This window comes from Dipteris shenzhenensis, chromosome 28 (genome assembly GCF_047967505.1).
Source record: "Dipteris shenzhenensis isolate YYH24624 ecotype China chromosome 28, Dip_SZ_1.0, whole genome shotgun sequence".
Taxonomy (NCBI): Eukaryota; Viridiplantae; Streptophyta; class Polypodiopsida; order Gleicheniales; family Dipteridaceae; genus Dipteris; species Dipteris shenzhenensis.
The window spans coordinates 5,688,072-5,701,290 of NC_141623.1; the positions used below are offsets into that span (position 1 = coordinate 5,688,072).

Genomic DNA, 13,219 nt, shown 5'->3' on the forward strand with positions numbered 1-13,219 from the left:
TGTGTGATACGAGTGCAAACGCAAAGTATACTCGTCTCATTTGGTACCCACTGTGAAGAGATGCAAAGGAAATGGTTCTATGGGAAAAGTAGGATGGACTCAACGAAATTACTTGCAAATAAAGTGCAAGGCTCAAGCAAAATATGAGGAGTTTGAGAAAAAAAGCACACCAACATCCGAGTATGTTTACGTAGATGGGAGCTTAATAGCGAGCATCATTGATTGGTACCTATGGACAGCTACGTGGAGGCAAGCCATAGAGAAGCAAACCGCATTAGCCATAGAGAAGCTCGTCCGTTTATCATTCATACATAGTGTCACAAGGTGATGGGATATAGATTACATTACTCACCACCTCGTTTCATTATGTAGCCAACATCCCATAATCGCATAGACCCAAAAAAGAAAAGAAAAGTTGCATACGGTTACACGTCTTACGTCTCAATCCTGTTTGTGGTGTCTTGCATGAAGCTGAGCTTGCTTTAGACATGGGACGTGCCAGTACACCCACACCCGACTCCGCATCGTCAGTACCATCAGGCCGTGCAGGGACTCCCACGCTCTCGGGGCGTTCCTGCACTGCTTTGGGTCGCCGAGAGCGTGTACAAGTCGTTGTTCGTTGCCGACCACTTTCTTTGAAGGAAGCTGCTGCAGGCCATAAAAACTGTGTTTCGGTTGACATCAAGCGAAATACGGTGGAGGTGTGTTTTATCTTGCTTCCAGAACAGTCATGTCTCAAAACAGTTTTCGATGACTTCAGCTGCTTTATGTGTCTTGGCAATTTTGCACTCAGTATTTTTGGGAAAGTTTCAGACATACTCAGTAGCGACTTTGTGGCATTAGTCTAGCAGACCATAAACCTCTAATATACCGGCATTTCTATGCAAACAAAATACAGGTGTGCGAGATGGCAATTCCGTATTTAAATTAGACATTACTTTGCGCTACAGAAACTTCAGTTTTTATAGATATGTGTGTGTGTGTGTGTGAGAGAGAGAGAGAGAGAGAGAGAGAGAGAGAGTTTCGCCCATGAAGGCCTATAGCATGCAAAATGCAGAAGTTTAGTGCTTTATCGGGCTCACGGCTCCCACACAGAGTTCATCTTGCAACATTGCCATGTCCACAAATTGTGGAGCATGCTATTGCTGCATACATTGCCGAATACTTCTCCAGAACCTGTGTTTACGTGTGTGCATATACATGTTTGACGGAGACTTTAGAGTAGTGTGCATGGGAACCCGCTGCAGGGGTGGCGTTGGTGAATGCTACGCTAGTATCTCCAACACGTATTTGGTCTTCTTCTCACTGCCTTTTCTCATTCAACATTACAATGTGGGGCATTGAGGCTATGTCATTGCTTGGGTTTATGTGGTAGTAGCTGCAAGATGAGTTCACAACTTTGCATTGGCCATTTAGCTTTTTATGTTTTAAATAAGAGAGAGAGAGAGAGAGAGAGAGAGCGATATTCCAGTTTTTTGGAAGATTTTGTTTCTTGACTTGCTTGTTTATTTTTGCTTAGTCACCTGCTTCCTTTCTTCTTTATTTCTAGTTTTCTTTCTCTTTTGTTTATTTGACATATTTTAGTAAGCACTAGGTTTGCCCAAGAGACTCTGCGGGTCTTTAGAAACCCAATATAGCTGCTTATGCGTGGGCACTGATGACGACATAAGTGTTGCTTTGCTTGCTAAGTATGTCTTCCTTTTGTTTTTCATAAAAGTTTTTGTTTACCTCTTTTTTCTTCTCTTTCTTTTTCTCTTTTATTTTCTGTGTAGATTTTTGATCTTTAGAACAACAAAAAATCTAAATTTGTATGATTGGACTTATTCTAGTCCTACAAAGGTATATACAATATTAGAGGTGGTATGTTAGTGGCTTCTGGATCTTGCAAAAAACGAGAGAGTGAGCTAGTTAAGGACATTAAAGTTTTGGTCATCACCCACCATGTAGAGTCCTTTTTGGGTTTTATATGTGTCAATGTTCTCATCGTCTGGAGTCCTTGTGGATAGCTATGGTTGAAGTTCTAATGCCAAATCCTTTCCCCAACTAGAAGACAGCTTCAATATTCAATTTGCAGCAAATCTAAGCACCTAGCACTTGAAAAACGATGGCTGGAAACTCAGTACAGCAAGAAAAATTTAAGGATGAAGTCGGAACTTGAATCGCAATAGAGGGACAAAGAGAGAAAGAGAACAGGGTGCCCATACTAGGGGCAAGGGCACCCCCCACCCCGGGGCCCCCAAAGGTCTTTATTGCTATAGAAAACTCTTTTACAACTGGTCTATGGAGGAGCATGAAGCTGATACAACTTGGATTCTCCATCTATACAAAGAGTAGGATTGCTCTCTAATTTATAAACTTGGCACGTAGCCAAAAATCTAGGCTTTCCCCAAAAAGTTGGGGCTTGCTTTTAGTCAAAATAGGCCAGCTTCTCGTAGAAAGCAACAGCTTTCTTATCCAGATACGCGATTTCCTTGCTTTTAGCCATGTGGGCCCTCTTTTAGGTTGCTCGCCCCGTGGCCATCTCCTTTCTCCACAAAATTGGGCGCTCTGTCATGACAAGAGAAATCACCAATCCGTGATTAGCAGACATTAAAACATTATTATAAAATGGTGTAACATGTATTTGTATTTATGATGGACACCGGCCGATTTGTTATGGTGGTGGATCATCTGAGTAGACATGACTAGTAGAGCTGGAGCCACTGCTTAAGACGGCATCAAATTTGGACATGTGACACTTATTTTATTAATAAAGATGTGCACACGTGTCTCGGTCTTAGGGGCAATAGGAAGGGAAGGGTGCATTAACGTGCATTGAATGATGCATGGGTCATAGGCTAAGGGTAGGCGTAAATGGGAAGATGGAACTTGAGTGATCTCAAGGAAGATTAATGAAAGGGTATCACCCTTTCAATCTGAATCAGGGAGCATTCTCTCTATTCACATTGCATTCATCCACCTTCATTGATCTTCTGATTTGCGCTCTCTTGCCTAGCTAATGGCAAGGATTTGATGACACTGCTTGGGTTGTTTCAAATCAAGTGCAAACTGTTAGAATGTCACTGTCCCCACCTGTGAGTCCCCCGATTCGAGGGGACAAGGGGGCAGGAGACTATAGGGGACGGGGGGGGGGAACCTAGAAGACCTATCTGGCCTGGAACCCACGCAACAACAGCATGATGGCGCAACATTGGGGGCGCCTCCTAGAGCAGGAGGTAGCTGTGTTTGTGGACTGCATCAACATCTATGATACCCAAGCCCCGCAGTGCCTGTGGCATGATCACCGTCTGCCAAGTGACCCGAGCTCTAGTATTCCGTGTGCCGTCCGATCCTACCCAAAGGAAGTTCCGAACCAACCGTCAGAGTTGCCCAGTGCATCCTCTGTGAAAGCACCAGCAGGAGGCGATATACCAGGCCGTGGCAAGAAGGACCTGGTTTGCTACTAAGGCACGCCCTGCTAGGGAGAGCTTGGCCGAGCTCCAGTGGAGAAGCTTGCGCCGAACACTCTCAAGGACCGGGGCGATTTGCTATTTTGCTATAATGTCAATATCAACCTGGCAACGGAGGTATCTCGCTATCTGGCCCCGCTGTATCCATCTGAACCCAAAGTCACTCCCCCACTCACGGATCTCTTGTGTCTCCTCATAGCCCGTGAAGAAACCTATAGACTTTGTCGAGTTGATCCGCGCACTCAAGGCCTCGCAGTAGATAGCCAGGGCTCCATTGACTCTCTCCAAACTCGCTGTGGTGCCCTCAGCATACAAGGCCGCGTCATCTGCAAACCCCGAATCGAGCAGTTTCTCCTCTTGTCGGATTGGGAGTCTCAACCCTGTGAGGCCCGCCACCTGTGATCTCAAGTAGTAGCCCAAAGCCTCCACCACGAACAAGAAGAGGAAGGGAGCGAGTGGGCAGCCCTGGTAGACCGAGCGTGAGAGAGGAAAGGCCTCGCCCGTGTGTCCTCCGATAGGCATCTGGCTAGAGCTCCCTGCATAAAGCGCTGAAACTCCTCTCACCCATCTGTCTAAGAAACCCAATCTCTGCATAGTGCCCTCCAAGAAGGACCACTCCACCCTGTCGTAGGCCTTCTCAAAATCCAAGAGGACGGTCAGCGGCTGTGAGTCCGCCCTGGACCAATCCATTGCCTCCCAAAAAGTGAAGATGTTGTTCAAGTTGCTGCGCTCCTGGGCAAACCTCGTCTGTGTGTCGTGGATGATGTCAGTAAGATGGCGCCGTAACCGCAAGCTCAAGACCTTGGCGAGGATATTGTAAGCGGTATCAAGTAGAGTGATCGGTCTCCACTGCCGGATGTCTGATCTATCTCCCCCTTTCAGGATCAAACAAATCCACTCCATCCTGAAGCTCAAGGCGAGCGCTCTCGAATCTGTCGCTAAGCCACTGAGAACCTGGGTCCTATTCTCTGAGCTGCTCTATGGAGGTGAGGTCTCTCCTCAAAGCCCGCTCACGCTCTCAAAGCATCCTCCTCCGCCTAAGGGCGTGAGCCTATAACTCCTCACTCCTCCTCTAGATCGCATCGGCCACCCACGAAGGCCAGCCCTCCTGATGCTGCGGTGAGGGAGCAGAAGGGGACGTCGTCTTACCCTTGCTTGCTGGCAGGGGTGTCAAAGCAGGGGAGGGGAGGGAGGCTGAGGAACCTGCTACGGAGCTGGAGAGGGGGGCAGCGGGGGCGGGAGGAGGTGGGGGGCGGAGGGAAGGGGGCGGGTGGTGAGAGTGATCATAGCAGGAGGGGTGGGGGGGGGGAGTGGAGGGGAAGGGATCTGGAGGGGGAGGGGGAGGGGGAGGGGGGGGAATAGGGGCGATCACACGCCCCCTCTACTAATCAGGCTCGTCGGGGCTCTGGATCCGCTCCTCCTCAACCGTTGTTTGGTCATCATCCGCCATCGCCATATAAGGAACTCCTGGGGCTCGCTGTTGATGCGAGGGTGGATGTGGATGTTGAACCTCTACCACGTGAGGATCATTTGGCTGGGCGGTGGCCCCTTCCGCTGGGGGGGTGGATCCCCACGCAAGGGCTCATGCTGCTGCTACTGCTCCTCCTTAGGTGCCTCGCGACAACCCTCTCTCTCTCTCTCTCTCTCTCTCTCTGCGTTTGGCCCTCTGCCTGTGGTGCTTGCGAGCTTGTTTGCTTGGTTTCTTTTTCATTTTAACTTGGGTCTAGTCCCCTTCTGAAGGGGTCACCCAGGGGGTCTGAGACTTTTGCTGCTCCTGTCTGAGGGGGCGCGGGACTCAGGTCTGCTGGCTCTGCCTACTCTCCGGGGGAGGGGGGGAGGCGCTTGGCCATGGCCACAGGGGCAATCTCTGGCTAGGTGACCCATCTGTCTGCACTGAAGACACTGGTTTGGTAGCCCATAAATATCCACACGCTGGCGAAGTGTGCCCCCTTTAAGGGTCTCTAGGAGGATCAACTCTAGGAGGGACTCTGGGCTCTCAGCCACTAGTCTGATCCTGGGGACCCCGTCATCTGCTACAATTGAGGCGGCCAACTTTGGCAGGGACTCGAGCACGGTGCCAAATGCTTGACCAATGGAGGGGAGGATGGCCCGATACTCCTTGGGGAGCCTTGGGAAGCGGAGCGTCATCGAAAAATGGGGAACACAGTGTGTCATGTCCATGTTCTCCACTGTAAACCCATGATACTAAGGAAAGGTAAACTAGATGCGGGCCAAGGAGGATGGGACTCTGCTCCACGAGTGTAGAGGTAGTGTCGGGGGAGCTCAGCTGGATGAGGAAAACGCCTCTTCCATAGATGGTGACCTCTTGAATGTGGTCGCCCTCTAATGTCAAGCTCGCTTGGATCCACTCTCGCACCTGTCTTTGTGTAGGCGTGAGGCCCACAATTCTGTCCGCGCCTTGTTCTTGAGGGACTGAACTGCCTGCTGTACCTGTTGCTTGTCAGCTAGGGAAAGAAGAATCTTAACGGGTGTGGGATTCGAGGGTGCTGCCATAGAGCCCCTTTGGCAAGACCAAGGGTCACCGCCAAGATTTTCTTTCGCCTTAACAAGCACAAATGCTCCCGCTGCAGGGAGGAAGAGGAGCAAAAAAGGGGGGAGGGGAGGTGAGGAAGAAGGGTGTCTGAGGGGGAGGTGAAGGCGAGGCGAAGAGGGGGAGGAGAGAGGTGGAGAGGGCGGAAGGGAAGGTAAAAGGAAGAAGGAGAAGGAGAGAGAGAGGGAGAAGAGAAGGAGAGGAGGAGGGAGTGAAGGAGCGGAAGGAAGGCGGGGGAAGAGAGCTTGCGGGGGAGGGAAGAGGGGCGGAGAAGAGGGCGGGGGAGGCGGAGGGGAAAGATGAAGGGAGAGGCGAGATGGTTGGGGGGGGGGCGCAATGGCGGGGGAGGCAAGAAGTCGGGGGGAGGAGAGAAGGTGGAGAGGATAGAAGGCGGGGAGGTGAGAAGGCAGGGAGGAGGAAGGGGGGAGGGTGGTTGTGATGCGGAAGGGCAGCAAGGGGGAGAGGCGGAAGAGGCGGGGCGGAGGAGCAGCGGGCATTAGGGCAGCCAGGAGGCAGCGAGGCGAGGCCGCCGCGGACGAAGGGGGGAGCTCACCCGCTCAGCTCAGCTTGTCAAGGTCAAACGGTCGTGCCTTCTACACCTTCCAAGACGATATAGACAACTGGGGAGAAATCCTCTTCCCTCTTATTAGTCTAAAGGTCTTCGGAGTGGGCTTGCCAATCTTCCTAGCCCACTCCTACATTCTTATTCTTTCTGTACTGATCCTTAGCTAAGATAAAATCAATACCATGTCACAAATTTCTTGCTATCCTATCTTCTTTCCAATTTAAGTCACAAAATCTAGTCAAGGTCTTTCCCATAGCATAGGTTGTGCCATGCTCTAAAGTACCTTTGATGTATTTCAACACGGACATCCTTGATCCAATGGTTCTCCCCATGCTTTATGGGAAAACTACTCAAAACACCAACTACATAGTTGATGTCTGGTTTTGTGTTGCATAAATAAATGAGACTCCCCATGGGCCTTCTATACATAGACTCCAATGAGAAGAATCTTCCTTTGAGAGCCTCACATCAGCCTCCATAGGGTGCCCACTTCTTTGCATTCAGACATTCCAAGTGCCTTTGGAATCTCTCCATCATACTTTTGTTGTGATATCAAGATGTGATCTGGCTCCTACCAAACCTCAATTCCCAAACAAAATGCATAAGCCCAACTTTTGTCATCTTAAACCCTCAGTGCAACATCTTGTGTCTTAGACAGCTTGACTTCATGTCTCCCTACGATGATAAGGTTATCCACATAAAGGATAATCATTGTATAATTGCCTTGCTCAACAAAAACATATTAATTAGCATGTGAGGGGCCTCTATTTAAACCAGTACTCACAAAATAAGTGTGAATCATTGTTGTTACCACACGTGGGGACCATAAAGTACCTTCCTGAATCTACAAACTTTGCCTTCTAATTGAGATCCCAAAACCTAGTGGCTATTCACCATGCATACCTTCTCCTTGATATTTATGCTAAAAAAGGTAGATTCTTCATCCATTTGCAAGATTGGCCACTCTTCTTGTGTTGCTAAGGCGGGTTAATCAGCAAATGTCTCCTATTAGCCCAATGTTTCATGTCAATTGTGGGGGAAAATGTCTCCTATTAATCAAATCCTTCACTTGTGTAAATCTTTTTCAATGAGCCAAGCCTTATACTTATTTAATTAGCCATCGGAGTTATACTTGGCTTAATGAATTCATACTTTGATTGCATAGCTTCCATCCAATTTGGGTCTCCTTGCATTTCTATTAGACTTGTGGATTGTTCACATCATCAACTCAATCATAAGTGCATTATTGGCCCTTCATTGCTTGTGGACAAATACCACTTGGATACTCGTGGACTATATCTATTTTCATAAGTAATAGAAAGCATATGCAAAACCTTAGTAGGGTAGTTATAAGCAACCGCTTCTGAAGTGTGTATGCTAGTAGTTAGAACTGTCATATAGATGGGATGGTCGTTCTCTGTTCTATGTTATTGATTCAAAAATTTAGGAGTTCCGAATGAGGAAGCATTATCTGTCTGCAAAACTCTATTTTGTTTAGTCTTGACTATGTTTCCTGTCTGATGTACTAAGTTTTCAGCAGTAATGAAATGTATTTCAGCCCTATTTGGGCAGAGAGATATTCGGTTATTTATTGCCTTTTCGGTCCCTTTTATATTCCTCCCTCAGAGTCTCTCACTCACTCCACGTGTCCCCATGTGAATATTTTCATCTCAGTTTGTATGGTGATTAGAGAGAGAGTGAGTTAGGCTTTCTCCTCTCCCTGCTACAGTTCGTTTTTTATTAGCCTTCTCCTCTAGTGCTAGCCTTTGAACACAGCTGAGTCTGCTTTGGAGTGCTAACAGAAACTCAGTACAAAGATCTTTGTATAAACGGATGCTCAAGTATGTGCAGGTGTGTGGATATGTATGTGTGACAGCATATGTTGTTACTATGGTCTACACTAGATTGAAACTGCTGTTGGAAGGGTCACCTCCCCATCTGTAAGCCCCCATATGAGGAGAGCATGGGGGAGGGAGACGAAAGGCATGTGCCCAAAAGAAAAGGGGAGGGAGGGAGCTGCCACATGGGCAGCACCTCATAGGTAAAGGACAGCCAAAAGGGGCTGCCACATGGGCAGTACATGAGCTGCCATGTGGGCAGCACAGCAGCCTGGCAGAGGCGCTTCAAGGCCTGTGTGTACAGGCTGGAACAGGCCCCCTAACAGAGGCGCATAGGAGGCGGGACAGAGGCTGCATGTGGCGCAGCAAAAGCGCACACGTGTGGGCAGAACATGGTGCCGGAAAGGGGTGCAGCAGAGGCGGGACAGACCAGCAGAGGGAGTCGGCCAAGAGAGAGGCTGGTTGGGCTGCTTGGAGGCAGCCAACCAGGCCTTATATAGGGCAGACCAAGGGGGCTGGGATCCTGCCTTGAAAGGAGGGCTAAAGTCCTAGAAGTGTGGGCCTAAGGCCCCGGTTTGAGAGCCCTTAAAGGGCTGGACCAGCAGCAGACTGGCCGGCCAGTCTGGTCGGCCAGAATGATGCTGACCTATCGGTTTTTTGGAGCAGGCCCGGGGCCTATAAAAGGGGGCCATTCAGCCCTCACAAATCATTCTCTGGAGCAGCCTTCACACAAGCAGCAGGAGCAGTCTTCTACCCATCTTGGAGCCTATACTTTGGAGGACCAAGAGACCTAGAGAAGCTGCAGATGGAGCTTGAAGGGTTGCCCACCTAGGCTGATCTATAGGCACCAAGGTGGAGAGGATCATTCTGGACAGAAAGTCTGTTAGAAATGACCCAACAGAGGGTACACACAGCGGAAGACTGATAGAATTGCCCAGGAGCTCACACAGTGTGGTGTGGGGTGTGGAATCACAAACTTCTTAACTTAATGTGCATTTGGTGTGCAAGCCAGTAAATAGACAATGCTCAGCGACAAATATAGAAGCAACACTTTATATTTCCGTCCGTCCCACAAAGTAGGACAGGATACAATACCAAAAGGTTCTCCTACTAGATGTCAAGCTCTTCTAGATCTCTGAGCCCGTGTGCTCCACCTCGAGCGTATGTAGACTCTCTGTCGAGAGTGCTCTTCTCCACCTTACTGCCTGTGAATCAGCCTAGGTGGGCAGCACCTTGCTGAGCTAGGTCTGCAGCCTTCCAACTCCCTTGGTCCTCCAGGATAGGCTCCAAGTGTGCTGGGTATACTGCTCCTACTGTTCCTGCTTTTGCTACTCCAGAAGATGATTGTATGAGGCTCAATGGCCTCCTTTTATATTCTGCAAAACCTCCCTAAAAGGGCTCTCATAACAAGGGCCCTTGGCCCACAAAAGTAGGGCAGATGCCCTCCTATATATGCAGGGTCCAGCCCCCCGCTACCCTGCCATTTTCTAGGGTGGTAGGCTGCTTGGAACCAGCCCTACTAGCCCTATACCTAGCCGACCAGGCTGCTGGTAACCCCCGCCATGTTGCGCCTTTGCCAGGCCCTTCTCCAGCGCCATACAGATCCGTACACCCTGCAGATGTTAGTGCTATGTCATCACATCCAAGGATCTGCACAGTCCCATACAGCCATGCGTAGTCCCTATGATCAATGCCAAGGCATGGGCATCTCTGTCTTCCCAAGCTTCGAGCTCCTCTTTGTCTATTGCCATGAGTATATTCCCTTGTTTGTCCACCATGTCCTCCGGCTTCGCCTTCACTCCCGTTGTCAGTTTCCACAACTTCCGAGCCACTAAATGACTCCGGATCTTCACCTTCCAGATCGAGTAGTTTGTCCCATCCAGTTTCCCAGACTCTAAAAAGTTAGGGATAGTGAAAGAAAGATAACTGGGGCAGGATGAAGGGAGAGCAGGGACTGAAGAGGCTGAAGAGGTCGACATCTCTGCTGCTAAACCACATAGCAAAGTCGATCAAAGTCAATCTTTAGTAGACCAAAACTCTGATCGCACCTGATTGAACCTGAGTCACCCTCCTTCTTGCAATGGCGCTGTCCTCCAGTCGTGGAAGTCGATTCCCAAGAGCTTCTGAATCAGGGTCGTCCTTCAGCAAGGTCCCTGCCTTCAAGCTCCCACACCTGTGAGCCTTCTACTTGGGCTCTGATACCATGTTAGAAATGACCCAACAGAGGGTATACACAGTGGAAGACTGATAGAATTGCCTAGGAGCTCACACAGTGTGGTGTGTGGTGTGGAATCACAAACTTCTTAACTTAATGTGCATTTGGTGTGCAAGCCAGTAAATAGACAATGCTCAGCGACAAATATAGAAGCAACACTTTATATTTCTGTCCGTCTCACAAAGTAGGACAGGATACAATACCAAAGGTTCTCCTACTAGATGTCAAGCACTTCTAGATCTTTGAGCCCGCGTGCTCCACCTCGAGCGTATGTAGATTCTCTGTCGAGAGTGTTCTTCTCCACCTTACTGCCTGTGAATCAGCCTAGGTGGGCAGCACCTTGCTGAGCTAGGTCTGCAGCCTTCCAACTCCCTTGGTCCTCCAGGATAGGCTCCTAGTGTGCTGGTGTCTACCGCTCCTACTGCTCCTGCTTTTGCTACTCCAGAAGATGATTGTATGAGGCTGCCTCCTTTTATAGGCCAAAGGCCTTCCCCAAAAAAACCGACTAGCAGCCTCAATCTGGCCGACTCAAACAGGCCGACCAGGCTGCTGCAAAACCTCCCTAAAAGGGTTCTCATAACAAGGGCCCCTGGCACACAAAACTAGGGCTTTGGCCCTCACTTCTAGGGCAGATGCCCTCCTATATATGCAGGGTCCAGCCCCCCGCTACCCTGCCATTTTCTAGGCATGGTAGGCTGGCTGGAACCAGCCCTACCAGCCCTATACCTGGCCGACCAGGCTGCTGGTAACCCCCGCCATGTTGCGCCTCTGCCAGGCCCTTCTCCAGCGCCGTACAGATCTGAACACCCTGCAGATGTCAGCGCCATGTCATCGCATCCAAGGATCTGCACAGTCCCGTACAGCCACGACGTGCAATCACCCGTACTAGAGACGCTGCTGTTCCGTACTGTTCCTTCAGGGATCGTGCTGCCCATGTGGCAGCCCCCTCCCTCTCTCTTCTCTAGGCATCTTCTGCCCTAGGTCTCCCTCCCCCACGCTCTCATCATATGGGGGCTTATAGATGGGGAGGTGACCTTTCCAAAAAGTCTACAGATGCTTGAGGTGGAGCACGCGGGCTCGAGTCTAGAGATAACCAGCAGATAGGAGGAGTACCTTGTGGTAAGATCAGAGGACCACACCACTGGTGGGACTCTAGATCTATCTCTTTTGTATTGTGTCCATAGCTTTGGACGGAAATATATTATTTTGGTGGTTTCTCTATCTGGCTGGTTCATTGTCTATTGATGAGTCTGCACACCTATGCTATGCACATAAGTTTAAGAAGTTTGTGATTCCACACCCCACACCACACTGTGTGAGCTCCTGGGCAATTCTGTTAGTCTTCCGCTGTGCGTACCCTCTGTTGGTCGATTTATAACTACTGCACTATGTATTGTGTCTTCAAAGCATGGGTTTGGGCATGTTCTTGGATTCATCAGAGATATATACCATCAGATCCTTGGATTGTTGAAGAGGACCTCATAACACCGATGTTATAGTTCTTCTTTGAGATGCTATTTTCCGAGGAAATTATGCTTACAGCGGGAGAATCAAAGTATTACAGAGCAAATAAATCTTATTGATTTGAAATTACAATTCTTCTGTTATTGTAGACTCTGGCATGCTAATGCACATATGTTTAGAGTTCTCAGTGCTGTGGTAAGCTGCGGGTCATTGATCTTGCGTGGGTTGAGCTTTCAGAGTTTTTAAAATTTAATCCAGATTAGAGACTTTGATTTTTTCCAAGGTTTGACATTGTTGCCGCTACATTGGGATTCTGAGTTTCATGGAAAACCAACGTTTGCTATAACCTGTTTCCTAAAGAGTCACAGAAATGGCATATTCATCATTTTTGACACTCCATCATGTCCTGCTACCCAAGGATTTATTGGAGAGCACAAACCGAATTTGGCTAGCTGCTAGAGACTATATCACCTTGGAAGGCACTAGTATCACCTCGGAAGGCACTAGTATAAGTGCAACAGGGACTCTAAAGTGGCCAGAGAGAACATCTAGATTTCCAGGAGATTGGGTTGTGGCATATTTTCAACTTCTTTATAGCATTACAAATCACTGGGTTTGTTATATTGGATTTTTGAAGGATATGGAATTGCCAACTTCAGATCTCTCCCCTTTTGTACTTTGTCTTTTTTCAAACATGTGTTTGACATTCTAAAGAGATATGTTGGGAAAAAACGAGGGACTGATTAGTAAATATATCAACAGGTGCATAATGTTGGAGGACGATTTGCCGCTGATTACCCACCAAAAACATTCACTTTTGACAGGGTCTATGATGAAAAATGTACACAGACAGAGCTTTATAAAGATGCGGCACATCCTATTGTCCATAGTGTAATGTGTGGTTATAATGGAACAGTGCTTGCTTACGGACAAACTGCTTCGGGAAAGACTTACACTATGGAAGGCTTTGATCAGCCTCAGGGTAATTTTATTTCTCACTGTATAGACTAATTCTGGTGTATCATCACTTTTTGATATGCCAATGCCTGTTCTTTTAGTTGAAACTCTTGTATTGAAATATACAAAAAATACCTGGAAATTTTTTCCTTGGTTATATCAAGGGAATTTAACCTATTC

General features: G+C 48.5%; 1 protein-coding gene across 1 annotated transcript in view; it reads left to right on the forward strand.

The window, feature by feature from the left end:
* Nucleotides 1-415: 415 nt before the first annotated feature.
* LOC147883087 (uncharacterized) overlaps nt 416-13,219 on the forward strand; it is a 72,777-nt gene continuing 59,973 nt past the window's right edge. The window contains exons 1-2 of the mRNA XM_087399681.1: nt 416-701; nt 12,845-13,064. Coding sequence (XP_087255807.1) covers nt 489-701; nt 12,845-13,064 — 433 coding nt within the window. The 5' untranslated portion in view covers nt 416-488. The remainder of the gene's footprint in view (nt 702-12,844; nt 13,065-13,219) is intronic.